Raw genomic sequence first — 26703 nt, 5'->3', positions numbered from 1 at the left:
CCACAAAGAGCAAAGGGGGAATCATTCTGCATTTTTTTCATTAGATCTCTTGTCAGAGAACCATTAAACACAATGGCTGGATTTATTCATCAGATCTGAGAACTATGTGTGGCATGGATAACGATGACATTTCACATAACCATCCTTTTTTTAGGTTCTCTTATTTGGATTATATGGAACATAAACCTTTTACGCATATTTATCCTCAGCAGCAAATCACGATTCCACAAGTTTTCACTAAAAGGCCCCTGGTGCTTACACGTGCAGTGGTTTTCGTGGGATGTTTTACACTTTTCGACGTCTGACCACTTTCCACAGCCGCTCTCATTTCTCTGTTTATTATCACTTATATGGAATAGGGAAATCTGGTTTGTCTAGCAGAAGATGGAGATGGAAGCTGTTATAAATCAGTAGAGCTGAATTTTTTGTTGAAGGTAAGCATAAATGCTTGGATTTATTATTTATAATACCTTCATTGAATACTCAGGATGTCAAATCATCATCATTGTTTATTTTGTGGTTAGTGTGTCAGCCTCACCGTTCTGGGTTCTTGGGTTCGATCCCAGGTCGGTCCTCATTGTGTGGAGTTTGCATGTTCACCCTGGGCTCGTGTGGGTTTTTTCAGGTACTCTGGTTTCCTCCCACATCCCACAAACATGCAGGATAGGTCGGTTGAACATTCTAAATTGCCCCTATTTATGAGTGTGAGTGTGAATGGTTGCCAGTCTCTTTGTGCCCTGTGATTGGCTGGCCAGCAATTCAGGGTGTCCCCTGCCTGGTGCCGATTGTCAGCTGGGATAGGCTACAGCACCCCCTGTGAACCTTTTGAGGATAAGCGGTTCTGAAAATGAAGGAATGAAAATACTTATTTTGTTATTTTCTGTTGATGGTACTGCAATTAATGCACAGGGGAAAATGTTTTGGATTACTTTACTGTGCAAAATTGCAATATAATTTGCAAATGCTTCTCCATAGTAACCAATAAATTCCTTGTACAGATTTCATTTCACCGAGTCTCATTTTTACACACGGAACCTCAGAGAGGTTTGGATTTATTCCTACACGACGCCGTTATAGAACAACACCTTTTCACTTCCTAGTACCGTCCAAAACAGAGAAGAGCCTCGGAAGCTATCAAACTGTCACTGCTTTCGACGACCCAAATGTGAATGATCCGCAAGCGTTGATCAATAATTATGATTCCACACACTGTCAACATCAAACTCGCTGCCCGGACATTAACTGGCACGCTTAATTTGCAGAATAAAACTGCAGTAGATTGGTGAGTTCTGCAGCTTTTCTTTAGCATGCATTGGGAACGACGGTGTTTACATTTTTGCCACTCATCGCTTTACTTTAAGGGTGGTTGCAGATTGCTTTATTGGTACCATTTTAATCGTATAATAAGCTGTATTTATTCTTTATTATTGTCTTTTTTATATAGTCAAAGATGTTGAAAAAACGTGGAATGCATCCTGTCATGTGACATGTATTGTATTGGGCCTGTGTGATTTTTGAATCCCTGTCCTTGTTTTTCCCTTATATTTGCATACATAGTAATATTTAGAGATGACCTCGATTCGATCAAATGTAATTATTGATTTATTTATTTTTTAAGGATTAAAACGCAATACAATTAAAACTAGAAAAAGATGTCAAATACATTTATTGTTAGATATTGACTGTCTATCCAACATTGCTCCCCAACTATTAGTATTGCCTCGTGAGGCATTAATTATCTGTACAAGTCTGAATATTTTATGTTTTGATTAATTTTTCCATGGGATATTGACTTTTTGTCAATACATACGCTTGGTTGCAACCCTGATGGACATTGACATATGATGGAGTCAGTACATTTTCCTTACTTTGTTGATGATGAAGTTGCATACATGAGTCTGTATGTTATCTGTCACTGTATGTGCCCTGAGACTGTCTGACAACTAGTTCAGGATGTAGTCCACCTTTCACCCAAAGTCACTTGGGAAAACGTTCATCAGCCGTAACCCTGAGCAGGACACAATGTGCAAGTCAATGGATGGATGAGGAATCCAGTTGGACTCGCAAATTCAATATTCTGCAGCTACTTACTCATTCTGCATGTGCATCTTGATAGTTACCCCGTTTTTGTTGTTATATAATATACATTTTTGTGGTATACTCTGTTTCTGCACTTTTTTATATTAGTTTTATTCTTCACATCTCATTTTTCTGCACAGCATGTGTTGACCTACAAACATCTTTTCTTACTGCCTTATTGTGTTTTGTAGGGGCTGGCAAGGGCTGATAGCTCAAGGATGTCATTCAAGCATTCTTATTATTGATCCAAAGACATCACAGACTATCCAAGTACTGGAAAAACACAAAGCCACTGTGGTCAAGGTAAGCACATCCAAAATTGCTTGGCTACAAACATGCTATAATGACTGTTCCCCTAAAATAAAGGAAGGCATGCTATACCATAGCAAGTTAATTTATATTGGAGTAGAATCTTAAATACCTTGATTATATTTTTATTATTGTTATGTAATGTGTTGGCACATGCCTTTTAAACCTAATCTGAATTGGCAATGTTTATATTATATGCGCACCAATACCTTCTGTATACAAAAGTACAGATTTTTGTGGCGCATGGCTTATACGAAATGAACCCTATTTCCACATGAGCATGAGCAAAATATAACCTGATGTGTCTTCTCCAGGTGAAGTGGTCGAAAGAGAATTACTATCATAATTTGAGCTCGCCATACTGTTTGCGACTTGCCTCTGGAGATAGCTCTGGAAAGATAATCGTGTGGGATGTCGTTAGTGGCACTGCGCATTGTGAGATCCAAGAGCACTCCAAACCTATCCAGGGTAAGCGATATCCCCCCTACCTTTTCTAGTATCTTAAATTGATTCCTTCCCTGCCAAGAAAACAATTCATTCTGTCAAGTCACTCTTAAAGAGTGTGAGATTTGTTTTCATTACATTGCTATTGCCATCACTTTATTGGTCCTGCTGTAAACAGCAAACTGTATATATCTCTCATTCATTTCTGTTTCCTTTCTTTCAGATTTGGAGTGGTTATGGAATCAGGATGTGTCCCGTGATCTGTTGTTGGCCGTGCACCCACCTAATTACATCGTTCTATGGAATGGAGACACAGGAACCAAGTTATGGAAGAAGAGCTATGCTGAAAACATCCTGTCCTTTTCCTTTGACCCATTCGACCCATCCAACATGGCTTGTATGTGCAAAATAATTGCATTGAACATGCAATGAAATAATCATCTAATCTAATTTTATGAAAACAAATACATGTAAGTCATTTTTTTTCTTTCTTTATCTTTCTCAACAGTACTGACAAGTGAAGGTATAGTCTTCATCACAGACTTTTCCCACTCAAAACCACCAGGGAGTGCGGGCAAAAAGGTTTACATTGCTAGCCCGCATGCAAGTCCTGCGCATACCAAGCCTGCACCTACCGCCCCTCCAGCTCCAACCGGTGCCAAGAAGGCACTCAACAAGGTCAAAGTGCTAATCACCAATGAAAAACCCACGTAAGAGCTAAAGCTTTTACCCATTTTGATAGCTGTATTTGATAAAAAAATGAACACATTATACACTAAAGCTATTTTATATACATTCTGTTCTGAAGTTTGGAAACAAATATTTAGGTTAGGTTAGAACTTTATTTCATCCCGTATTCGGGAAATTTCTTGGTTGCAGTAGCAAGACAGACATAAGACACACAAGACATTGTAGACCTAGGTAAAAAACTGGAGCCACACACAGGAAGTCCACAAGGTGGATTGAGACTGAGGTTACCGCACAGTCCCTTAGTAGTCTGGAGGTTTTAAAGATCATCTTCCTTGCCTAGATCCTCCTAAACTGTCCTTATTGTGTCCTATTGTGATATATGATGTTTGGTAGTGAATGAGTTAATCTAGCCCTTATATCACATCTGTTGAAGGTATAATATAATTTCCAAAGTAAATGTGAGCAGTCACTAACATTGGATAGGTTATTGTTATGCCTCCATTGCCACATTTTCCTTTGATTTTTAGATGCGTTGTTGTTGTCATTGCATCAAAGACTTGGAAGTCTTTAATGGTTTCTTTTTTTAATGATTCCTTTGGATGTCAGACATTTCTGGCCTCAATGCTTTCCCGGCCCACATCAATGAGATGCTAATCAACGAGTCATTTTTCTCTTCCAGACCTTCCTTTTAACTTCTCACAAATGTTTGTCTGTTACTACTCTGTTTGATTATAACGTAAAACAATGGAGCTGGCCCTGTGGTAATCACACTTTGGCACCTATTTGTTCCTGGCAAGTGAATCTTAGTGCCTGCCTTTGTTTTGGGAAATCATAACGTTCACAGTCATATAATATCTCATTAATTCTTATAGTATTTATACTTTTTTTAATCTATTATTATTATGAAAATGATTAATTTTGTATCATTATGTAAAGTATGTGCTAGGTATTCAGATAATGCTGATAAAATAAAATGCAATTATAACATAGGTATTGAATGTGAAACAAAGATCCTTTAAAAAATTGGCAAAACTTGTTTCTTACTTTGCCATTTTTTTCGACTTTGTGATTTGTATGTAGCGCGGAGGCAGTGACGTTGAACGACTGCCTGCAGTTGTCTTACCTGCCGTCCAAACGGAACCACATGTTGCTGCTTTATCCCAGAGAAATCCTCATCCTGGACCTTGAGCTCAGCCAGACTGTTGGAGTTGTTGCTATTGAGCGTTCTGGAGTCCCCTTCCTCCAGGTGAGGATTTACAAATTCAAAGCATTAAACTTGTTTCAGGGAGGTTTTATGCATGTAAGCCTTTACAAATCAGGCCGACTTAACTTTAAAAGAGACATTTGTTTAGATTTCCAATTATACTCTGGATTTTTCAAGGTCTAAAATTGATTGAATTTGAAAGTTGGATATTGATTCACACATTTAATATAAAATATATTAAATCTTTTAATATGAGCATTGTGTTTGCTTGATATATAGAGTGGTGAGTTCTAAGTATGAATATATACCCCCAATATTGCATTATACCTTTTATTACCTTTTAAAAATCAATTTAGACTTGGCAAACCATACAAGCTGATGTCTATTGTAATGAGCTTCTGTCAAAAAAAAAGGTCGTAAAAATAAAAGTCAGCGTCAAGATGTTTTTATTTTAAATTCATTAATTTTGATATATTTTGACTGTAATTTAAAAAGAAAGATCAGTTAATATTTTGTCACTTTATTGATTAAAAAGATATATTATAATTCTGTTTGTTGATGAGTGTTTTGGCTTGCGTGTAAATATTCCCAATCAAATTAAAAGGACAAAATACAGAATGTTCCTAATTGGTGATGATACATGTCAATATCTCTGTGGAAAACATTTTTATAAAGATGAATACTTTTAAAAATTATAAATATTTAGGTGAAAAATGGGGCAGCATTGTGCAAGCAGTGATCTTATGAACATGCAGACATTTTATTGCAACAATAGCAAGGAGGCAGATTAGCAACCAATTACATCATCCATCTTTTTGTCTCAGGTGATTCCCTGTGCCCAGAGGGATGCCCTATACTGCCTCCACGAAAACGGATGCATCACACTTCGCGTGTGCCGTTCCACTACAGCTCTTGAAGAAGGATCAGGAGTAACAGGTAAACCACGACAACATCTTACATAGCGTAGAAGTCCAGTAAAATGGCGCCATTTGTATGTACTAAGCTCATTGATAACCTGACGCTGTCTCCGCTTCTTTTATTTAGCCGAAGCATATTGCGGTCATAGCCTGAAGCCTATCTCTTTGCCCCAGTGGACTTTCAGACTCTTACCATCTCGTTTATCTTTGGCTTAGTGTTATTGGCCAGTGGGACTATATTGTCTCAGCAAATGTTTCTCTCTTTGTAGTTATTCCCTGCTGGTCTCTTCAGCTTCTTTTCTTGCTTCTCTGACATTTTCTTTTATGAGTCTCTCACACGCTCATTTATACGCTTATTTCTATTCCAGGCGCTTATCTCCTTAAATCCTCTCACTTTATTGTCCCACTCTCATTTCCCCTCACGCATACCTTTTCTGCAATCTCCTCCAATTCATCTTCGCGTTGCTTTTTTATGTGATTAACAACTCATCAATGCCTTATCTCAAACTTGTCCTGTTTTCTTCCTATGCCCTCCCTCGATCTGCCTTTGTGCTCTCCATTCATCCATCATCGTCCAATTTTGAGTGACACCTACGTGGTTTGTTTCCTTTTTTTATCCTCAGACCCTGAACAGACTTCCCAGGAGCTTGTTTATGACCTGCGTTCTCAGTGTGACGCTATCCGTGTCACTAAGACTGTCCGGCCATATCGCATGATTATTTGCCCCGTCTCTGAAAACAATGCTGCTCTGATGGTCAGCGATGGCAGAGTTATGCTGTGGGAGCTTAAAGCAATTACAGGAAAAGCTTCTGTCAATCCAAGGTACACAAAAACACACACATTGCTTCATATTCCGGTGGTAATTTGGTAGAAACAGCTTTGAAAAGCTAGGTAAGGGTGAGAGTCATGCTGCTTTATCAGTCACCTTAAATAAACTTCCTTGAAAACGGTATAATCCTCTGACCTAAATTTTAGCTTCTTAGCGACTTTCATAGGTAGGACTTAAGCTATCTCACTTTCCTTTGATGGGAAATTTCCAAGCGCATATCGAGGAGACACAACTGTAATTCTCCTTTTTAGCTCATTGCCTATTTGTTAATATACGGCGGCAAATAAGCCCCGGCGAACATAATATATGCATATACTATACTATGTGTCATTTTTGGTGATAGCTTTGCCTACTTTCAATTAATTTGCTTAAAGTTATCTCAGTTTCAGCTTGCTGAAAATTAACCGAATATTTGTGTTTACCTGTAACTTATTCATACCATATCTTTAGGCTGAACATGTTGATAATTTAGTTATCTTTGCAATGTTGTAATTGTAAACGACAACTGGCTTGGCTTAGTCTGGATATTGACTAGATAAGATGTGCACCAATATTTTGTTTTTTGCAATGTCAAATCCTGGCAATAAATTGTAGTATTTTTTTATTGTATTTTTTACATTATCCTGCTTTAAGTCATGCATGCTGTACTTGCAAGGTATTAGATATTCGATGAATATATTTTCTCTTACTTTGTTTGTTGCAGTTCAGGGCTGTCTCCGCTCTACTCCCCAGTGTCTTTTTGCGGAGCTCCTTTGGCTCCAAACCAGAAACATATTCAGAATCTATCTCTCAACAACATGATCGGTATGACCGCTTCCATCATTTAAACCAGGGATGCCTACAAAAGCTTTTTTTTTTTTTTTTGCAAATGGTCGATAATGTGTATTTTTTTTTCTGTGGAGGTCAAACTTTGATAGCTGGTGAAGCCCCTCTTGCATCCTCCAACCAGCAAGAAGTCCAGCTAAAGTTTCTATTGACTGGCCTTCTCTCTGGTTTGCCACTGCCACCTTTTGCCCTCCGTATGTGTCCGCCTTTGACCACCAAAAACTTCAACCATTACCAACCGATGCTGGCTATTGGTATGTTATTTTGAAAACACACACACACACGATTACGGACACATATTTTCACTCTGATTAAAACTGTTGATGTTTGAGTAAATTAGAGTATGTAGAATGGAGGAAGAACTCAAAAGACCCCAATCTCCCCCCACCCCACTGCAGCCAGTGTGCAATGGTTCTCATTAAGCAAACCTTTGAAGTTTTATGAAAAATGCCCCATCCAGGGAAAAGACTCACTTTTCTTTGAATAGAGTGGGAGTATAGTTTTCATCAAGCTACAAATTTGAACATTATTCATTGCATTTACACACGAGAGGAAAGTCTTAGTCACTGAGAAGTGTGGGAATTTGTTTCATGACTATTTTAAGATCTATCTTTTTATTTATAAGACTTAATATTGTTACTAACTAAAGCTTTAGTATTCCGTTTGGTAGCTTGCTGTGTTAGAGTTTCTCTCTGTGGTGTGGAACACAAAATATACAGCAGAGTGTAAATTGAATTTCCTCTTGAGCAATTATAATAAGCATAATAAATTTAATTCCTGGATGGAAAAACACATTTTAAGTGGTTGAATGTTATGCATGATTGCCTGGTGAGCTGGCTGACTCAAATTAGTTGCTATCATTTCCATAATGACTGTTAAAAATGTCAAAACAGGAGAACTCACTATAAATGAAGGGCCACCAAAGCACTTTGTTTTGTTCAGCTATAGACAGTCGTGATAATTTAGTCTTTCTTTTTCAGAGTAAAGTGTTGATTATTTGTCCTCCTCCAACAGCTTTTTAATTTTGACCTTGATTGGACAGAATTCAGAGAGAAATAAAATTATGCAAAACCTTCAACGGGGATTCTGAATTATTACTCGCACATTTAATCTTTTAAGGAGAAAAACAAAACAATAATACACTACTGGTATAAATATTCTACACATGTATTCATATTAATACTTTATTGTAGCATCTTGGGCTTATTTTACAGCACTCAGTATATAAAATGTATATAATACAGTTCAGTTTGGAAAATAACAGGCAGCACACTTGTTTGTCACAGCTTTTCTTTTTTTTCCAATTTATTTTGTCTATTCTCAGGCACGAGTAATGGGTCTGTGCTTGTCTACAACCTCACCAGCGGTCTTCTCCACAAGGAGCTGAGTGTCCATTCCTGTGAAGTAAGGTATGATCTGCTCATTCCCGTTATGAGAAAACTGTGATTGAGCAGTCATGTTAGAAGGCTTTCCTCCAGGAGCAGCAATAAGTATGTCATTCTTGAAGTCTGAATATTACTCACTGCCAGACGTGGTTTATTATTTGATCTTTTTCTGACTCTTAACTCATTACTGATGTGGATATTTAAATATTTATGCTTCCTCTCTGGGATCAGCCATGGAAAATAAGAAAATTAAGAGTTGGACAAACAACAATATTTACCAGAAGCAGCATCATAGCATGAAATAGGCGATTGGTGCTAAAAGGAGAGCAGGTGTAACGGTATCCCAATTTATGAATCATGTGAAGGCATGCAACTCATAGTCAGCTATATAAATGGTATTCAAGCCACTTTTTACTAGCTATAAAAATGTTTTCATAACAGATTACCGTATTTTGCCGTTTAATATACCTGGGTACAATAAATGATTTTTGCTTTTTTGAGCCTCCCGTTTGTGCGCCATTTAATACCCGGGTATATTAAATGGGGGGGGGGGGGGGGGGGGGTATATTAAACAGCAAAATACGCTAACGGGTTAAAACATTTGAAAAATATTCAAGAAATAAATTTGGGGAAAAACTAACAAAGCAGGAGTTTGTTAATATATTATTAATTTTTCATCTAAAAAAATTACAATTAATGTTCTATATTTTCTTTTTTCCATCATTTTTTGCTGTATTTTTCAATAAAATCTGTATTTAATTTAGTTTTTTCATCACCACCAAAGTTCCTCCTGCTAAGATGACTCCATCATTTACAGTGCTGATTTTGAGTCTAGTGCTATAAAGTGTACTAGATGAATATTTGTAGAGGTGAAAAAAAAGCCTTAATGCACAAGAGTCGAGAAGTCATATGCCCCAACTAGGGCAAGGTGGTTAAACTATTTAGCATCTCATTTACATTTACAGGGAAAATGGACTAATTCATCATGTGGCTACTTACCATCTTATTATAGTACAGTTTCTGCCTGCACTGTTCTAAAAAAATGTAATTTTGCACACTTGGCTGATTTGATTTAATGTGCATTTGCGCAATTTTGACACTTTTCATGTGTGTTCATTCTGCAGAGGTATTGAGTGGGTGAGCCTGACCAGTTTTCTGTCTTTTGCCACTTCTTCTCCTAACAACATGGGCCTGGTTCGGAATGAGCTGCAGTACATTGACATGCCTACTGGTGAGAAAAACATCAAGGGGTTGATTTACTCAAGGCTCGTGTGTAAAAATGAGGCCAAACTCCAGTGGTCAGTTCAACAAAACTTTAAGCTGATCTAGTAATTCCGAGCAAAATAGTGTATCACATTAGTATGCTGAAGTTGTCGTTTTCTCTTCTAACTCTCTGAAAGTGGGTTAATACACTGAGGTGCCGGCACTAAAGTGAATTTGTACAAATCCGTCTTTTGAGTGCATTTGATGTGCGTCCTCTCTCACGTTAGTTTTGTTGATGTTTGTATTTGGCAGGACGAATTTTTGCATTCAGAGGTGAGCGAGGAAATGATGAGCCACCCATAGAGATGATAAAAGTTTCACATCTAAAGTGAGTTTTGTTTCCCATTTACACAACGAACCAACGCATGCAATTGTTAGTACCTGTTCTGAAACATGGATAAGAAACATCAACATTTCTTCAGTAGTTGCTCTTGTCAGGGTCTTTCTTATCTGTGCTAGGTTCAGTTAAGGCCAAATACATTGCTAAATTAAAACTCTCTCTTTTTTTCCACCACCAGACCTGAGTTATAGTGAAATAGAGAATGTGTGCAATTACCTAAAATTTACCTAATTTAAGATGGAAAGCCATTACTGACAAGGAACAGGGCTTATTGAAACCTAATGTGTGATATTTGACAAAGGTCACATAACAGTCACAAAATAATGGCATCATAAGCATGGAAGGTTACCATGGCATTTGCATTAGATTGCATCTATGCAAATGTGTTTTTTCACCTATCTCTTGAGAAGAAAAAAGGTTTCCATTCCTCATAAAACAAAAGTTTACATAACGCAATTCACTGAATCTGCTAGTTAATATTGGCATTCAAGATGTCATGTTTTGTTGGTGTTTTGGGTAGAGGTGTTTCTCTGTGTGTGCGTGTTTTCCTCATGTGTACTGTTTGGGTGATTTGTACGTCTCAGAGCGTGTCCCTCCTGGTTTTCCGTTCTTCCCAAAGCTACCTGTTTCGTGTTTATAATTAGCCAGTGTGACATCTATTTAATGGGACTGTTTTGTGACGTGATGTTGGGAGTATTATCCAGTCTCCCTTGTTACTGTGACTACCTTGTGTTACGTTGGATTACCATTTGCCTCCACACACTTCTACCCAAAACGTGAGGGATTTGTGATAAGCAAAGACTGCCACACCTTTCAGAAATACCCAGAAGTCCCAAAATGTGAGAGTATTTACGTATGTGTGTGAACCGAATCAGCTGTTTCACTTAATGTTGTCATTACCATTCGGTGTAAAATGCGGGTCACATCCGCATTTTGCAATATTTATGTCTAAAAAGGGACTATACACAAATGAAAAATGTGTCATGCTTTTGGCTTCAGGCAGTACCTGGTTGTGGTGTTCAGAGACAAACCACTGGAGTTGTGGGATATCAGGACGGGAACCCTTCTTCGAGAGATGGCAAAGAACTTCCCTACAGTTACAGCTCTGGTACATAGATGAGGCACTTGTGAAAGTTTGCTTTTGTATAGTTTGGTTTCTACAGTATTTTTCTTTTGCATGATGAGATTTTCACCATCCACAGTAACCAAAAAGTGAAAAATGCATGTGCATAGTGTCTACTGTGTCCAATTTTGTCCATTATTATAATCAAGTGGTAAGCTAAAACAGTTGTTGACATAGCCTTTTACTAATTTCCAACATTCTTTTTGTGTTCTGCACCTCCCTGAGCTCATGTGGGCAATTGGAAATATTTTTCCCCCACAAAATATCCCTGCTCAGCAAGACACAGTGCATCCTTTGGCCAGCTATGCACATAAAACAAGAGTTATGTAGGAGAAACCTTACAGTGGGGCTGTAAATTTTTCTACAGCACGAATAAAACCAACGATATCTTTAATAATACATGCTGACCTTCCTTAGTACCATATTGCTGTCTTATTCCCATCTTGATTGTAAACAAGACATCCGAGACCACCAATACAGTGCTCCAAGTAGTTACCACTAAGGAGTAAGGTTGAGGATTAACTCTTGTTTGCTTTTCCTGAGCGGAAAACCACCTCAATTTACCTCTTCTTTCAGGCTCAACAACAATTTTGGTGTGAACTGCCTGTGTTTTGTTCGAGTCTTCTACTTGCATTTTTTGTGTGTCTTAAGGAATGGTCTCCATCGCACAATTTGAAGAGTCTGAAGAAGAAGCAGATTGCAGCAAGGGAGGCCATGGCTCGGCAAACAGTGTCAGATACTGAGCAAAATACTGTTGAATCCTCAGTTATCAGGTCAGCGCTAAAAAAATAATGGAACACTTATCTGTCAAACTGTTTTTCTTCGAATGATCAGTATGTAAAGTAAGGGAATTCACTTTTTTGTTTTATTCCTACACTAGTCTGCTACAGGATGCAGAGAGCAAGTCAGAGATGAGCCAGGCCATATCTGCCAGGGAACATTTTGTGTTTACTGACACAGACGGCCAGGTCTACCATATCACTGTAGAAGGCAACACCGTCAAAGATGGAGCCCGTATTCCTCCTGATGTAGGTCCAAATGATATGTACATATATTTTTTAACGCATTGGCTGCCATTGACAGGGATAGAAGAACCAGCTTTTAAAATGAACCGTTTTTCCATCGACCACATAGTAACTTGGCTTTATTACTAATATAAAACACAATAGAAACCCATTAAGGACACAGATAAAATGACTTTCCTCTATTCGGTATTTCAAGATGGAGCCTATTTGTATGCCTCTGCTTTGAAGTATTTTAAAGAAAGGCTTATAATAGCACCTAATAGTGATAATTGCAAAATTCCAGTCAACGTAACATTTGGATCTAATGCTGTCAATGGCAGTGAATCAGTTAACAATGTTTATGTTATCCTATTAGCTTCTCAGTTAATCTTTTCAGAGGATCATGTATGTTGAATTTGATTTTTTTTCCTCATGGGAAATCACAATCAAGTATCATTGTGTTCCTAAGCTACACATTGGATTCTTAAGCAGAGTATTTTACCCCTCTCTCAGTGCCTGCATCTTTTCACACTATTATTATAGAGACCAGAGGGCTACCCAGGGATTTTACCTCCTTTGTGGCTTCTATGTGACTGATGCAGTTTGATTTTACAAACATTTGCATACCCCAAAGGCTTTGCAGCCTTCATATCTCTGTCAGCGAACTGACAGAGACTCTCCTAAAAGGTTTTATCCCTTCACCCACCCCACACAGCTGGAGATAAGACGCATGCTGTAACTCCAAAGCGCCATTGTTGTCTATTGACATAATCTAACTTTAACTCACCCATATGTTTACCGCCTGGCTTTCATAAATATTAATATACCTCTTCCAGTTATCATACACATCCAGAACACAAGTGTCAATGATGGAGTTATGCAATAAAAGGTTTGGGAATGGGGACCTGTCATTTTTTTCTGCTTATTGAATATGTTGCAGGGAAGTATGGGTAGTATTGCCTGCATCGCGTGGAAAGGTGACACTTTGGTGCTCGGTGATGTAGATGGAAATCTTAACTTCTGGGACCTTAAAGCACGTTTGTCCAGGTAATTTGAGTTTTCACTCTTGCACTGGTATTTTATGATATTAACCGGCATAATTCATTGAGGTTGCTATGCCTTTTATGCAACAATAATTAATCATTTAAACAACATCAGCTACAATTTGGAATTTGAGATGAATGCAATATTGTTTTTGAAGTATTTTTCTTTAAACCACGGTCTACAATGATAATAATTACAAGTACATGCTTTCAATGTCTGTCTGATTCATGCATTATAACTATCAAGGCAACTCATATCGTAGCTCTCACATTGCAGATAATCAGCTTCTGACAAATACAACCAGCTGTTACTTTGTTAGACATACCCTTTTTGAATACTAAATCAAATTTCAATACATTGACTTTAAATATTTTTTAATGCATTCCTAGTAGATGAATAAATTATATATATTAATTCACCGATCACACCAGAAAATTTGCAGTATTTGCAGTAACACAAATTTTAGGATGACTGACTGAACCAATTATTTTGATACCTAGGGGAATACCAACTCACCGTGGCTGGGTGAAAAAAATTCGCTTTGCACCAGGAAAAGGCAACCAGAAACTCTTGGTTATGTATACCGATGGAGCAGAGGTCTGGGACACCAAAGAGGTATGACAAAGTGTAGCCATCTGATAAGAACTTTTTCTATTTTTTTTTTGCTTTCTAAATGTTTCAGTTCTATTCTACCAAACAAATTGAAATTACAACAATACATTAATGTGACAGAGCTTGCTAGTTGCTGACTTTAAATTGTAAAATAGCAATGGGATGATCATTACTTTTGCTCTTTAACACACACTTCTGCCTTGTTACCCACTTAAGAAAGAAATATTTATCACCATCATCAATATGTGGATTTTTACACAACTTAATTTGACTGCGAGAGTAAGTCACTCTAGCTTTTTCCCATCTGCAAAGGTACACCCGGGTTTATTTCTTGAACGTATTTACCAGTGTAGGCTGCAAGAAGAAAGGTGAATCTTTATAGGAACTGAGATAGGATCTACTGCTCAGTCCGCAATCATAAAAGTCAGACAGTAGATTGATCAAGTTACAGAAGGAAGCAGTCTTAGAAGCAAGGGAGGAGCAGGAAAAATCTCCCCAAATCTTTAGTGCACTGCTGACAACTGCCTTCAACACTTCTGCATATTAAAAACCAGAGAGCTTTTTGCACCCCTTGACAAGGTTTTTTTCTGTCTTCCCTTCTGCAGCCCCACATTTTGTTTTTTCAGCATGATTTAAGATGTTTTTTTCTTCCCTAAGCTACTTCGGCCATATATATGGCAGTTTACTGTTTGGGCAGCATTCAAGTAATGTTCCTGTCCAATAACATAACTCATTTGATCTTCATTGGTTATCAACCTCCTGCAGGTCCAAATGGTCAGCAGCATGCGCATTGGTCGCAACGTAAACTTTCGCGTCTTGGACATTGACTGGTGCACCTCAGACAAAGTCGTGCTGGCTTCAGATGACGGCTGTGTTCGAGTGTTGGAAATGGCCATGAAGTCTGCTAGTTATCGCATGGATGAACAGGATCTCAGTGGTAAACTGCCTAGTGAAAGTAGAAACTGAAAAGATTGAAGACAAACGAAACACATAGTTTGCCTATGCATGTTTTAGTTCCGCTCTCCCAAGCATTGTTTTCTGTGTGTCCAGATTCAGTGTGGTGTCCCTACCTGCTGTTACCTCGAGCTGCCCTTACTCTTAAAGCATTCCTCCTTCTCCAGCCATGGTCGGGGACCTTCACCATGGACATAACACAAGTGTAAGTCCAAGTCCTTCTTGTTATTGCCTTATATACGTGTATCTCCAGCAAGAACAGAGCTTACTTTCCCCCCAAAAAATAGACTTATGATCATTCTTTGTTGAACTGTGGCACTTAGAAAAGAAAAGACTTTAAAATGCTAATATACATGTGATTTTTTTGTCTTTTGACTGAGGCACAGGGTCCATAAAATCACTATTCTGATGGTGACTCCTCTAACATTGAACCTCTCAATCTACAAGATTAGAAAAATCAATATTTACGCACAAAGAATCGAGATGGAACCGGCTCAAGCTGTGTTTTAGGGAAGGAGCCCCCCTGACATTGTGATTGTGACTTTCTTTTCAGAGACTACAGTGAGAAAGATGAGATTAAAGGTCTGATCCAGGAGCAGCTCAATTCTTTGTCAAAGTAGGTTTATTTTTGAAAGCAGTCAATATGTATGCTGCAGATGATCTTATAATAAGGTTATGAGAAATAAAAGAACTGTTGTCTTGTACATTGCATGCTCTGCCTAATGTATGCTGCCATTGTATATCTATGATGGCTCCCCAGTGACATGAAGAGTGTGCTGCAGGACCCCGAGCTCAGCCTGCTGCAACGCTGCCTCCTGGTCTCAAGGTGAGTTGTAGTCAATATACACTGTGCTCTTGTCTTGAGCTATAGCCCATAATAAATCTGCCGTTCTAGGAAAGGATGCCAAGTTCAAATTATTTCAAATATAAATTTACCCGCAGGTGATTTTTGTCTCCAGAAATCCAGTCGGATTTCAACATTTTGAAATTTGTGTCTCTCAATTCAAAAACAGGACATTATTCATTACCGGTATTTGTATTTGCCGTCACCCTTGCTTCAGTTCATTTCATTTTTTCTCAGACAAATCGAAGCAATTTGGCTTGCGTGAAAATGACTCTCCGCGAAAGAAGGAAACTTTTGGCTTGCAAATAATCCGAATCTTTCATAGAGCTCATGAATCTGTAATGCCTCTGCATCTGGCTATCCAAGCATGGCATTGTTAATGTGGCTTGGTAACCTGGCAACAGCTGTGTGTCAGTGCAGGATTGCTGGAAGAGACTAAGAGCGGTAAATGGGAAGAAAAAAAAGCCTGGTTTTCAGACTGCTGGTGCAAGATGGGGGGAAAAATATGTGCTTTAGAGGGGTTAGTTCCCCCATTAGAGATCTGCAATTTCAAAAAGACAGCTGAATGTGTAGATTTTGACCATAGACATGTTGCAAATCACAGGCTGTTTGGGGACGAGTCTGACCTTCACTTTTGGACAGTGGCTTCACACTACCTCCAGTTATTTGCCCAGGCTCGTCAGCTCAGTGTGGCCACAACGACCAATCAGGTTCCAAGTGAATTAGCCCAGCAGTCCCCTCAAAATCACCTGGACATCTGTCATGACATGCTGTGTGAGAGCTCTTATTTCCAGGTCAGTATAAGACGGAAGCGTCTTTATTTTGAGTTTGAATTTATTTTTCTACTTGCATGCATCATCAGTACATGCATATTCACATATTGTTCAGTATTTTGTTACATGGTTTATCCTCACAGGCTTTCAAAGCCTTTTGATCAAATTAGATCAGGAATATTCAATTCGTATGTAGTTTATGTTGGAATATGCTAACTTATCTAAGCATCTTGAGGTGATCTTTGCCCAGAAACTGAGAGGTCCTCAGCTGGCGTTATGACTGATACGATGGTAAAAGTGCTCAGAGCTTCTTAGGGAGAACAGATGGCACCTTATACAGATAAACAAACTTCCAGCTGTACAGTACATAATTTGAAAAATCCATCAATATGTCCAACTAAGAAATAAATTAGGGTTTGGGGTTTGAGGGTGTATTGCCAATATTCAAATTTCTGTTTCTTGTCACTTTCAAGTCTGAAGAATTTAGTGAAAAATAACTCTCTTGAAAAAAATGTTTCTTTAGAATATGACAGTTCAGTCCTAGCTTGTGTAACAACCACCATGATTATTGAATAATTGTATTTATTCTCAAATTAACTGAGCAGTTCAGCATTAAACATTCCAATGTTTAAATGATTGCATTTTACTTTCTGGCAAGCTTCCATAAAATTTTTTTTAGGTCAGACAAATTAGGCTCAAAATGATAGCAGTTGACTCTTCATGCCATGTGTAGCAATGAACAAAGACAGACAAAAACTACATGATTTATATTCCCTTTACATGATTAAGTGTCTTTCTGCAGATACCCTCGCCCATAAAATTAACAAATTAAAAGAACTGTCCTTCAAATGCCATTGAATAATATAAATGCTGTGTGACAAATTTCAGTTAGAACTGCCCACTCACTGACTCTTAAAAAAAGTTTTCAATTTTATTTTAATGAATGTTTGACTGCAGCTTTGCTACGGTCAACACAAATAGAAGCATAAATAGAAGAATTTCAAAGAACTGGCCAAATAGTCTGTCGCTGCATTGGACATAAAACAGCTGCGGTGGCAGAAGCCGGACTGTAATTACTAATATGTAAGACACCAACAGTGAGCACACAGTTCCAAAGCTTCTAAGCGTATTTGATTTCTGACCATAACTGTGAGTCACTGAAGAATTGAGCGCTAGTCTAACTATCCATGTAAAAATTATATAATAAAAATAAAGTGACTGTCAGTTTATACACATCTGCACATTGCCGCATAGGCAGACTTTTTTATATTTATCCCTCTGTTTCCTAGAGTTCCCACCTAATTAACACACTTTCCACTTTGAATTTTCATTGTTTCACTGTTCTAATAAAGATACCATATCCCCTAACTGAGCGCTTTGTGTTATAAAAGGAACAATGTGCTCATTTTCAAAGGGAAATGCCTCAATATTAAATATATATATTTCTTTTTCTCAATTTGGATGTCATGTATTGTTTGATCATCTTTCCAGCCATGCAATGCCTTGCTGACATCTCTATAATCTTGATTTCTCCACAGAAATTCCAGTTGGATCGTGTCCACCTGCAGGAAGTCAAGCGCTCCAATTATGAGCATACTAAGAAATGTGCTGACCAGCTTCTTCTTCTGGGCCAGGTAAGTCCTACACTACAACTTAAAGTCTTGTACAGTATTAATCAGCATGTGCTCTAAAAAAATATGACAAAAATAGGTGCAACATTTCATTACTTCCAGCAAAGAAAGCAAGAATACTCATTTTCTTTACATTTTAAAGTCATTTTGGGAAGAATGACAGTCCACTCGCATCTCTGCAATCAAAGCCTTTACATTCTATTATTACAGCTATAATTTGGATTACTGTTCAATTTTATAGCATGATCTTGGAAGTTCTTAAACATTTATTCTCCCTTTATCTTAAATATGCCACCTGAAGGTCTGTGTAATATATTTCTGTACATACATACTATTGTGGCTGGCCAAAGTGGGTTACTGTTGCCATGGTAGTGTGGCTGTCCATTTGTGGCTCATATCCTTGTTTACGTTGTAGGCCAAATGAAGCAAGATGGAGGATAACTGCCCCTTCCAAATCTTCTGTAAGATTTCAGGCTATGGGAATTGTAGTCGCCTCCAATGTCACTGTTCCCTCTCTAATCACAGGCTGCAATCAGCAGCCTTTGTGTTGGATGAGTCGTACCTATCTAGACAGACAGAGGTCATTCAGCCCTAACACCAGCACAAAGTCATTATCGCCGCCAGATAAAAAGGGATAATAAATATACCCCCCATATTTTGTCCATTACTCCCTGCTTTTCACTGGCTATCGTTACCTTCAGACATACCTCATACCATTACGTTCCATTTCACTCTTTTCAGACGGATCGTGCAGTCCAATTACTGTTAGAAACGAGTGCAGACAATCCTAGCTACTACTGTGATTCTCTCAAAGCCTGTTTGGTGACCACCATCACGTCGTCTGGTCCCTCCCAGTCCACCATCAAACTGGTGGCCACTAACATGATCGCCAACGGCAAGTTAGCAGGTACGGCTTGACATCTCATTGCTACCTTTTGTACTTACCAACGTCTGCTTCTGCGGCGGTAATATAGTTTCAATTGAATCATGAAATTTCTAGTCTGGTAATTAAATGAAATGCATTTTTAATGTAATTTGTCACAGTGGTGGCATCGCATCGCAAACACTCACACAGAACAGCTTCACTAAAATTAGTTTTTGGATCCCATCCAAGTACTGTGCGAGAGCGTGGCAGGTTTACAGCGAAGAAATAAACCAGAGTGGGCCATCATCGCTCGTTAACACCTTACAACTTTTCATCTGATGTTACCAGAGGGCGTGCAGCTGCTGTGTTTGATAGACAAGGCTGCAGATGCTTGCCGCTACCTGCAGACCTACGGGGAATGGAATCGCGCCGCCTGGCTTGCTAAGGTAACCAAGCAGAAATGTTTTCATCAAAAAGAAGCATCATATACTTGTGTGGAGTTGTGGTTGGGGTCGTTATGCGCCTTTATTTCTTGGAGGTAGGAAGTCATAAATGGCTTGAATATTGATAGTAGCACTTAAACATTGACATCATTGACTACATTTTAAGGTGACTTCTTTATGTATTGCGTATTTGTGCAATTCTTTCTTTCCATATTACAAAAGCCAATTGATTGTGTCGATGGGCACACACAAACAGAAGGATTTATGAACTTTGGTAACACTTTATTAAACAAATAGTGTTACCAAAATTCATAAAATGTAGTCACCTTCCAAAAATATTACCACAATAATAAAAAAAGAAAAAGAAAAATGCTAAATGATGAAAAGAAAAGAAAAATCATGACCAATTTAAACAAGCTGTATTATAATTGCAAAAGCACACATGACGCCTTTGACAAAATATTCAGATGTTCTGCTGAAAAAGTTAAGATACTTACAAGCATGAATAGGGTGGAATATCTGTAAGTGCTGGATTGATTAATTTGGATTTGTGTATTCTGCTGCTTTATGCAAAATAACGACACAGTATCTTCCTGGTCACCCACGTTAGTCAACGTGAAGCCGAAGCTTCATCACATTTCCTAGCCTGAGCTGTCAGAAAACCTCGGAATCTCCTCCCCTGGGCCATCCTTTATTTCTTACCATCCTAGTTAAATCATGTTGTCTCTAACTTTTGTTCACTGCATGTATTCTGATTTAATCTTATACATTTATGGCACTTTGCATTTTCTGTGTCTTGGTGATTTCAGCAAGCTAATACGACATAGTACCAGTAATTTGTAGTTTGGGTGCGTACCAACAACATGGAAGCTTTCTATCCCAGTTTTATCGCAATGCAAAAGAATGAATAATGAATGAAAGACTGTGCTTCTGGATAGATGCAAGCAAAAGTCCCCTGTTCCAGTGCTTGAGTTGATCCATCTTTGTGGCGCATTGGATGGTCCTCCTGAGATTGAAGAGTAGTTGTCAAAACTCCAGTTCTGTAACCTTATCCAAATAACACTGACAGTAAGGAGACAGGGCAGTTTTACTGTACAATTGATGCTGTCAGAGAGTAATTTTATTTAATTGACAAGAATATTACCTAACTATTCAAGCAATTGAGCCCTACCTTGAATAGCAACTTACTTGACCTCTCAGCCTTTCCCCATCTTTAACTGAAAAGGCTTTGTGGTGCAAATAGAAATTGTTGCTTGTATTCATTAAAACTTTATATAGCACTTTTCTTAGACAACAGTTCCAAAGGTTACACAAAGTGCTTGGAGTAAAGCTGTGTCTCTGCTTTGGTGACTCACTTTTTCCATGTGAGTGGTAAAAGTCAGCTTCTGTTTGCTTCCTGGGGTGTTTTCCTTGGCTTTTGATTTCATGGGCAAAATCACACACACACAGTCTTATGAAAAAGGAATCTCGGGCCAAGGGAGCACTCATTAAAATTTTGTTGCATGGGCATCTTTGCACATGTTCCTAAACTCATCGCTGAATAATGCATGCATTGTAATGTAGGAAAGTGATATCTATAAAGGTTTGCAATTTTGTGCTGCCTCCTATTTGATCACAACAGTTGCAGATGGGACCAGTCGCTACATCATCCTGATGTGAGCTGACAAGGATATGTCACAATATTGCGTGTTTATACATTGTTCTTCTGACAGGTTCGTCTCAGCCCGGCGGAGAGTTCAGATGTACTAAAGCGGTGGGCAGAGCATCTGTGCTCCCCACAAGTCAACCAGAAGTCTAAAGCCATCTTGGTGCTACTTTCCCTGGGCTGCTTTTATAAAGTGGGAGAGATGCTGCACAGGTTTGACAAAATTGCCTTTATCTGGACTTTCACTTTTGTTACGTTATTGTTCCCAAATGTTAAAGTGCACAAAAACTTTAGTCCCTTCATTTGTCCACTAGTCGACTCTTTCCTGGAAGTCCCATTTTGAAATATCTGCCTTCAGAAGGCATGTGGCTTGTAAGGTTATTCAATCCCATTAAATTCAACACCATGCTGTTTTTGGACAACTGCGTGTGTCTTTGCAGTATGAGGCACTTTGACTGCGCCGCTCTCTTTATCGAAGCCTGCCTGAAATACGGGGTCATGGAGGCCAACGACTCCTCTAATATCCTTTTTGAAAACCCATCAGGCCGCTCAAAAGGGTCATTGATGGACTTAATGTTGCTACTGCTGCAGAACTGACAGTTCAGCCAACAAAGGAACTCAGACTCATTTGTGGCTAACAGTAAATTATTACTGTATGGATTGTGACTGTATTTCAGTTAGCATTTTCATTTAATAGATGAAATGCCTTGTACACTTAGAACTGAGCGTAGAATTTCCCGAAAGCATCTGTCCAATGTCAATACATACAGCTTACATAAGGGAATCTGCAAAAATAAGCATGCCTATCTTCTATATTTTGTAGTCCAGGATAACAATGTTTATACATTATATATACACACAGAAGAACAGTCACATAAAAATGTGTTATACTAATGAACACGCGATGGATGAAGTGTCATAGAGAAGTTTACTTGCACTAGGTCTAAATGACTTTTTGTCGTGACCCACTGTACCCCCCACAGATAGACACCCACAAGTTATCCTTGACTTATATTTCCACATAAACTCATAGAAACCTCATTTCTGGAGTACGCACGGCTTCTGCGCTCGCTAGGCCTGCGAGAGGGAGCCGCTCTGTGGGCGTCACGAGCCGGCACCGTTGGCGAGCAGCTGATGGAAGAGCTATTCAAGGGCGAGGGAGGAGGGCCCGAGGTCCTGCTTGACAGTAACGAAGCCAAGTCAGTGACAGACTCTGGAAGTTGAAGGGACTAAGAATTCACATCTACCTAGGAAATGTGGTCATTAACTCTTTGTCAAGACCGAATAGCAAGAGAAAAAGAGGCTCTAGCGTATTATTTGGGTTCATTTATGGTATACCTGCATCTGTGGCTATGGCGATTTTGACGTTACGTCATGTTTTTGTTGTAGTAGTTGTGATGTTCGTTGGCAGCTGTTTGCATGTTGCTGCTTCAAAAGAAGCATTAATTCCCCCTACAAGTGAAGTAATGCACATTGTTGTTTACTACTTAACTGTCAAATTCGTTTTAATATGGTTGTTTTGAGTAAATGCATGTGCCTGCTTTTTGTTTTAAATTGATTTAGCTGCTCTGCTGCTTTGACGAAATTCAGCAACGAGTTGCCAGAATTCCTTACCCTATCTTGATAGGTTACCCTCACTATTAACCTATTCCACCACTGAATTCCCAAACATTGCACTTTGGATTCACCCTTAAAAAAAATTCCAATTTGCAGGACCATTCCAATAGTTTAATGTAAAGTGACCAAATACCATTTATACGCACAACCCATTCCTGTTAGACACGAAACGGTAAAATGCACCCCTACATAGCCGAGCCCAATTTTGAATTTAAATGAGCATTTGCTTAATGGAAATGCTTTCACTGACAGAAGGGTAAAAAAAAGATAATAATAAATAAATGTGTATATATATATGTATGTGTGTGTTTGTGTGTGTGTGTGTGGTTGTGTGTGTGTGTGGTTGTGTGTGTGTGTGTGTGTGTGGTTGTGTGTGTGTGTGGTTGTGTGTGTGTGTGGTTGTGTGTGTGTGTGGTTGTGTGTGTGTGTGGTTGTGTGTGTGTGTGGTTGTGTGTGTGTGTGGTTGTGTGTGTGTGTGGTTGTGTGTGTGTGTGGTTGTGTGTGTGTGTGTGGTTGTGTGTGTGTGTGGTTGTGTGTGTGTGTGTGGTTGTGTGTGTGTGTGGTTGTGTGTGTGTGTGGTTGTGTGTGTGTGTGGTTGTGTGTGTGTGTGGTTGTGTGTGTGTGTGGTTGTGTGTGTGTGGTTGTGTGTGTGTGTGGTTGTGTGTGTGTGTGTGGTTGTGTGTGTGTGTGTGTGGTTGTGTGTGTGTGTGTGTGGTTGTGTGTGTGTGGTTGTGTGTGTGTGTGTGGTTGTGTGTGTGTGTGTGTGGTTGTGTGTATGTGTGTGTGTGTGGTTGTGTGTATGTGTGTGTGTGGTTGTGTGTATGTGTGTGTGTGTGTGGTTGTGTGTGGTTGTGTGTGTGTGTGTGGTTGTGTGTGTGTGGTTGTGTGTGTGTGTGGTTGTGTGTCGTTGTGTGTGTGTGTGTGGTTGTGTGTGTGTGGTTGTGTGTGGTTGTGTGTACGTACGTACTGTATGTGTGTATGTATGTACATACACACATACACACACACACAATTATAGCTAGTTGGAAAGCTCTAGGAATTAATAGGATACGTACAAGGATTTAAATCTTGTTTCTTCCAAAAAAATTACTAGGAAAATGTTTTTCTCATGTTTACCAATGACCTTCCATACTGTATGCTTAGCTCAACCGAAGTTATTTTTTGGCATTGGTTGGCTCCTTTTTTACTCACAATTTGTGTTTCTCCTGTTGATGTACACACACACACAATTTAGAAGCATATATGCATACAGCAATTGGCAGATTGTGTATGTTTATTTGCCTTGTTGCGTATCAGCATAGCCCGCAGTCAGACAGAAGCATCTTCTCTGGGGCCGTCAGTGTGTTGCTGTGTTTCATAAACACGTCAGTGCTGTTGCCTACTTTGTATCCAAGCAGTGTCAAACTACATCCCACTCCTATACTGGAGGTAAAATGTCTACACTGTTAGAATGCCACATTATCCTATGATACTTTCTCCTTAACGTAATGACTTTTTATATCCATCGCATGTTGAAGAACTACTATACAGTCAGCACCGCAGATGTATTGTCTTGTAGATGTGGATGTATGCAGATAGTATTGTGATGGAAGACACAGATTACTATCTCATTATTTTTATCCTCTATCTACCTGGTGTTTTTGTTTGTATATATATGCACAAAAATAACGTGCAACGTTGCAGTGTCTAGCAAGAGTACTCTTTTATTGCAAACAATCATTGTAAACAAAATATTTTTTCATTGTTGATGGTTACACAGTACTTTAGGCTAAATGTAAATTACTGTCGAATAAAATACCCCTATACAAAGTGGTGATACCATGATTATTTACAGAATTGTCATTGAGATACTTTCAAATATGCGCACAAGAGGGCAGACTTGGGCTTTCTTGCTGGATTTTACAAGTCAGGAGCAGGCACTTAGCTGAAGCCCAACTATATTGTGTCCTATCTGCAGTTATTTTATTTCTTCACACCCCATCGTAAAACTGTCTTGAAGTGAAACAGGCCTTGAACAAACCGTTTCCGCCGTTCATTACTTCTCAGCCCCAAAGGAGGGCCAACAGCTGGCTCACTCTTTGCCTCACATTTATTTATTCATTCACCAACATGCATTATGTTCTTTGTTCCTCAGAGCTCAAAGAGAATAAAAGCCGTGTGAAACAGAAGGACACACAAATGACTTGATTGTGTTTCTTTTGTAATGGCCCCATGAATAACTACCGAGGACCCCATCCAGCTGCTACAACCTGGTCATCAGTATTCAGTGTTCTACTTTGCATTTATGTTTCTTCTTGAACTTGCTGCCCACCACCCAGTCAGCTGGCTCCCATACAACCCCTCTAACTTCCGTCTTCCTCTCTTCTTAGGCTTACTTGGAAACCCTGTGCCAAACATTTGTTCATTCTGGACCCTTCCTCCTTCAGTGTGGTTCGTTTCCATCTGATACTCTTATAAAAGGAGTCAAAGTTTACCATGTGAGATGATTACATTCAAGAAATTTGATTTTTCCTGAATATATTGGTTGACTTTCTAATAGTACCACTTGTATTATATTAGATGTATCCTGGAAATACCATATTTCTCGGATTATAAATACTATAATTTAGCTATGCCCAAAATTTATACTCAGATTGTCCCATTCGCATATTTTTTCCACCCAAGTCACATTTTGAGAATTTACCAATACAGAGTACTAGCTATCCAATACTTCAGTTTATATATGACTTTATTGCTTCTGTTGTTCTCCATTGTTTTTGTAGTAAAGACACATTTTTCATTGTTTTTTAATCCTTAGTGATGCTTCATCTGGAAAAATTGGTAATAATAATAATCGGTCATAGGCTTTGTCATCATCATTGACTCGACAAAAGCCTAATTGTCATCATACCCAGCTGTGTATGGTGAAATTGGTAACCACATGGGAGGAGCTAAATGTCCATGTTCTTATTAGATCAGGTGTGTCCTAACTATTCCACAAAGGGCTGCAGTGGGTGCGAGTTTTCATTCTAACTCATCAAGAGGACACCCTTTCACCAATCTGGTGTCCTTCAAGTGCAATCAGTGGATTGCAGTCAGGTGCTTCTTGTTCTCTGCAGAAATCTCATTGGTCAAAGTGTCTGTGCCGGATTGGTTGGAACAAAAACCTGCACCCACTGCAGCCCTCGAGGATCAGTTTGGCCTCCCCTGCATTAGATAGTTTAAGTGTACCTCATGTTTTGAATGGTAAGTGTATTAAGCAGCCCTTTGTATGCGACACCATGCGGGGAGAAAAAAAAACACGAGCAGCAGGTCACTCCGTTCTCATGAGTGTTTTATCGTGTGGTGCTGACAGACAGATCGCTTCGTGTCCATAAAAGGTGGGCAGGTGTGAGCTTGTTTTCCAATAGCCTCCATGCTGTGGGTTAACCTTGAGCTAATTCCCCATTTTCTCTGGAGCATTTGACATAGGGAGGCCCTCGATAGGGAAAAGTGGTTGCCCGTTGATTCATTTTATGGCGATAATCATTGCTTAATATTATCTTTACTGTAGTGTCATCCTTTTGTTTTGGTCCATAGCTGACTTTTCCAGAATGGTAGTATTCTTCTGTCATCTATTTCGAATGTTTTGTGTCCTCCACCAGGCAGGCAAGCTGAGGAGACGTCACTCAAATGAATCTGATCTGATGCGGCTTGATGTCAAATGAGTTCCTTCCCTCCTCTCGGTTTTGCCTCCTTATGCAGAATCTGCCCTCCAGGCAGCGACCCTACTGAGGCAGCAGCAGACTATGTTTTGCGTTTTAAAAGGTATTTAGACCTTCAGTTTTATCTGATCCATTTAGATGAATGCCAGTAGACCGTGGCCTCAACTCACCACAACACCT

General features: G+C 39.0%; 1 protein-coding gene and 1 long non-coding RNA gene across 9 annotated transcripts in view; both read left to right on the top strand.

The window, feature by feature from the left end:
* The first annotated feature begins 1075 nt into the window (after window positions 1-1075).
* On the top strand, window positions 1076-26559 carry wdr11 (WD repeat domain 11). 2 transcript variants are annotated; one of them, XM_077613312.1, is made up of 29 exons: window positions 1077-1282; window positions 2271-2382; window positions 2703-2856; window positions 3056-3229; window positions 3341-3542; window positions 4603-4768; window positions 5551-5662; window positions 6267-6465; window positions 7176-7276; window positions 7375-7551; window positions 8622-8706; window positions 9807-9913; window positions 10198-10273; window positions 11285-11393; window positions 12060-12181; window positions 12289-12436; window positions 13353-13459; window positions 13957-14071; window positions 14834-15005; window positions 15119-15227; window positions 15576-15638; window positions 15783-15848; window positions 16471-16660; window positions 18178-18273; window positions 19012-19177; window positions 19484-19581; window positions 21291-21436; window positions 21664-21746; window positions 22248-24649. In XM_077613312.1, the coding sequence occupies exons 1-29, from the start codon at window positions 1197-1199 to the stop codon at window positions 22445-22447; spliced, it is 3741 nt and encodes a 1246-aa protein (XP_077469438.1). In that variant the 5' UTR covers window positions 1077-1196; the 3' UTR covers window positions 22448-24649. The 2 variants fall into 2 exon arrangements, with proteins under 2 accessions (XP_077469439.1, XP_077469438.1); XM_077613313.1 differs by lacking the exons at window positions 21664-21746; window positions 22248-24649 and adding an exon at window positions 26464-26559 and having other exon boundaries at window positions 1076-1282.
* Window positions 26551-26703, top strand: part of LOC144084679 (uncharacterized) — a 30841-nt gene continuing 30688 nt past the window's right edge. For all 7 annotated transcript variants that reach the window (XR_013303879.1, XR_013303881.1, XR_013303878.1 and 4 more), the window contains exon 1: window positions 26551-26626. This is a non-coding gene — a long non-coding RNA (uncharacterized LOC144084679). The remainder of the gene's footprint in view (window positions 26627-26703) is intronic.

Source organism: Stigmatopora argus, chromosome 11 (genome assembly GCF_051989625.1).
Source record: "Stigmatopora argus isolate UIUO_Sarg chromosome 11, RoL_Sarg_1.0, whole genome shotgun sequence".
Classification (NCBI taxonomy): Eukaryota; Metazoa; Chordata; class Actinopteri; order Syngnathiformes; family Syngnathidae; genus Stigmatopora; species Stigmatopora argus.
Note: the sequence above shows the minus strand (reverse complement) of the source record. Positions and strands in the feature narration are given on the sequence as shown.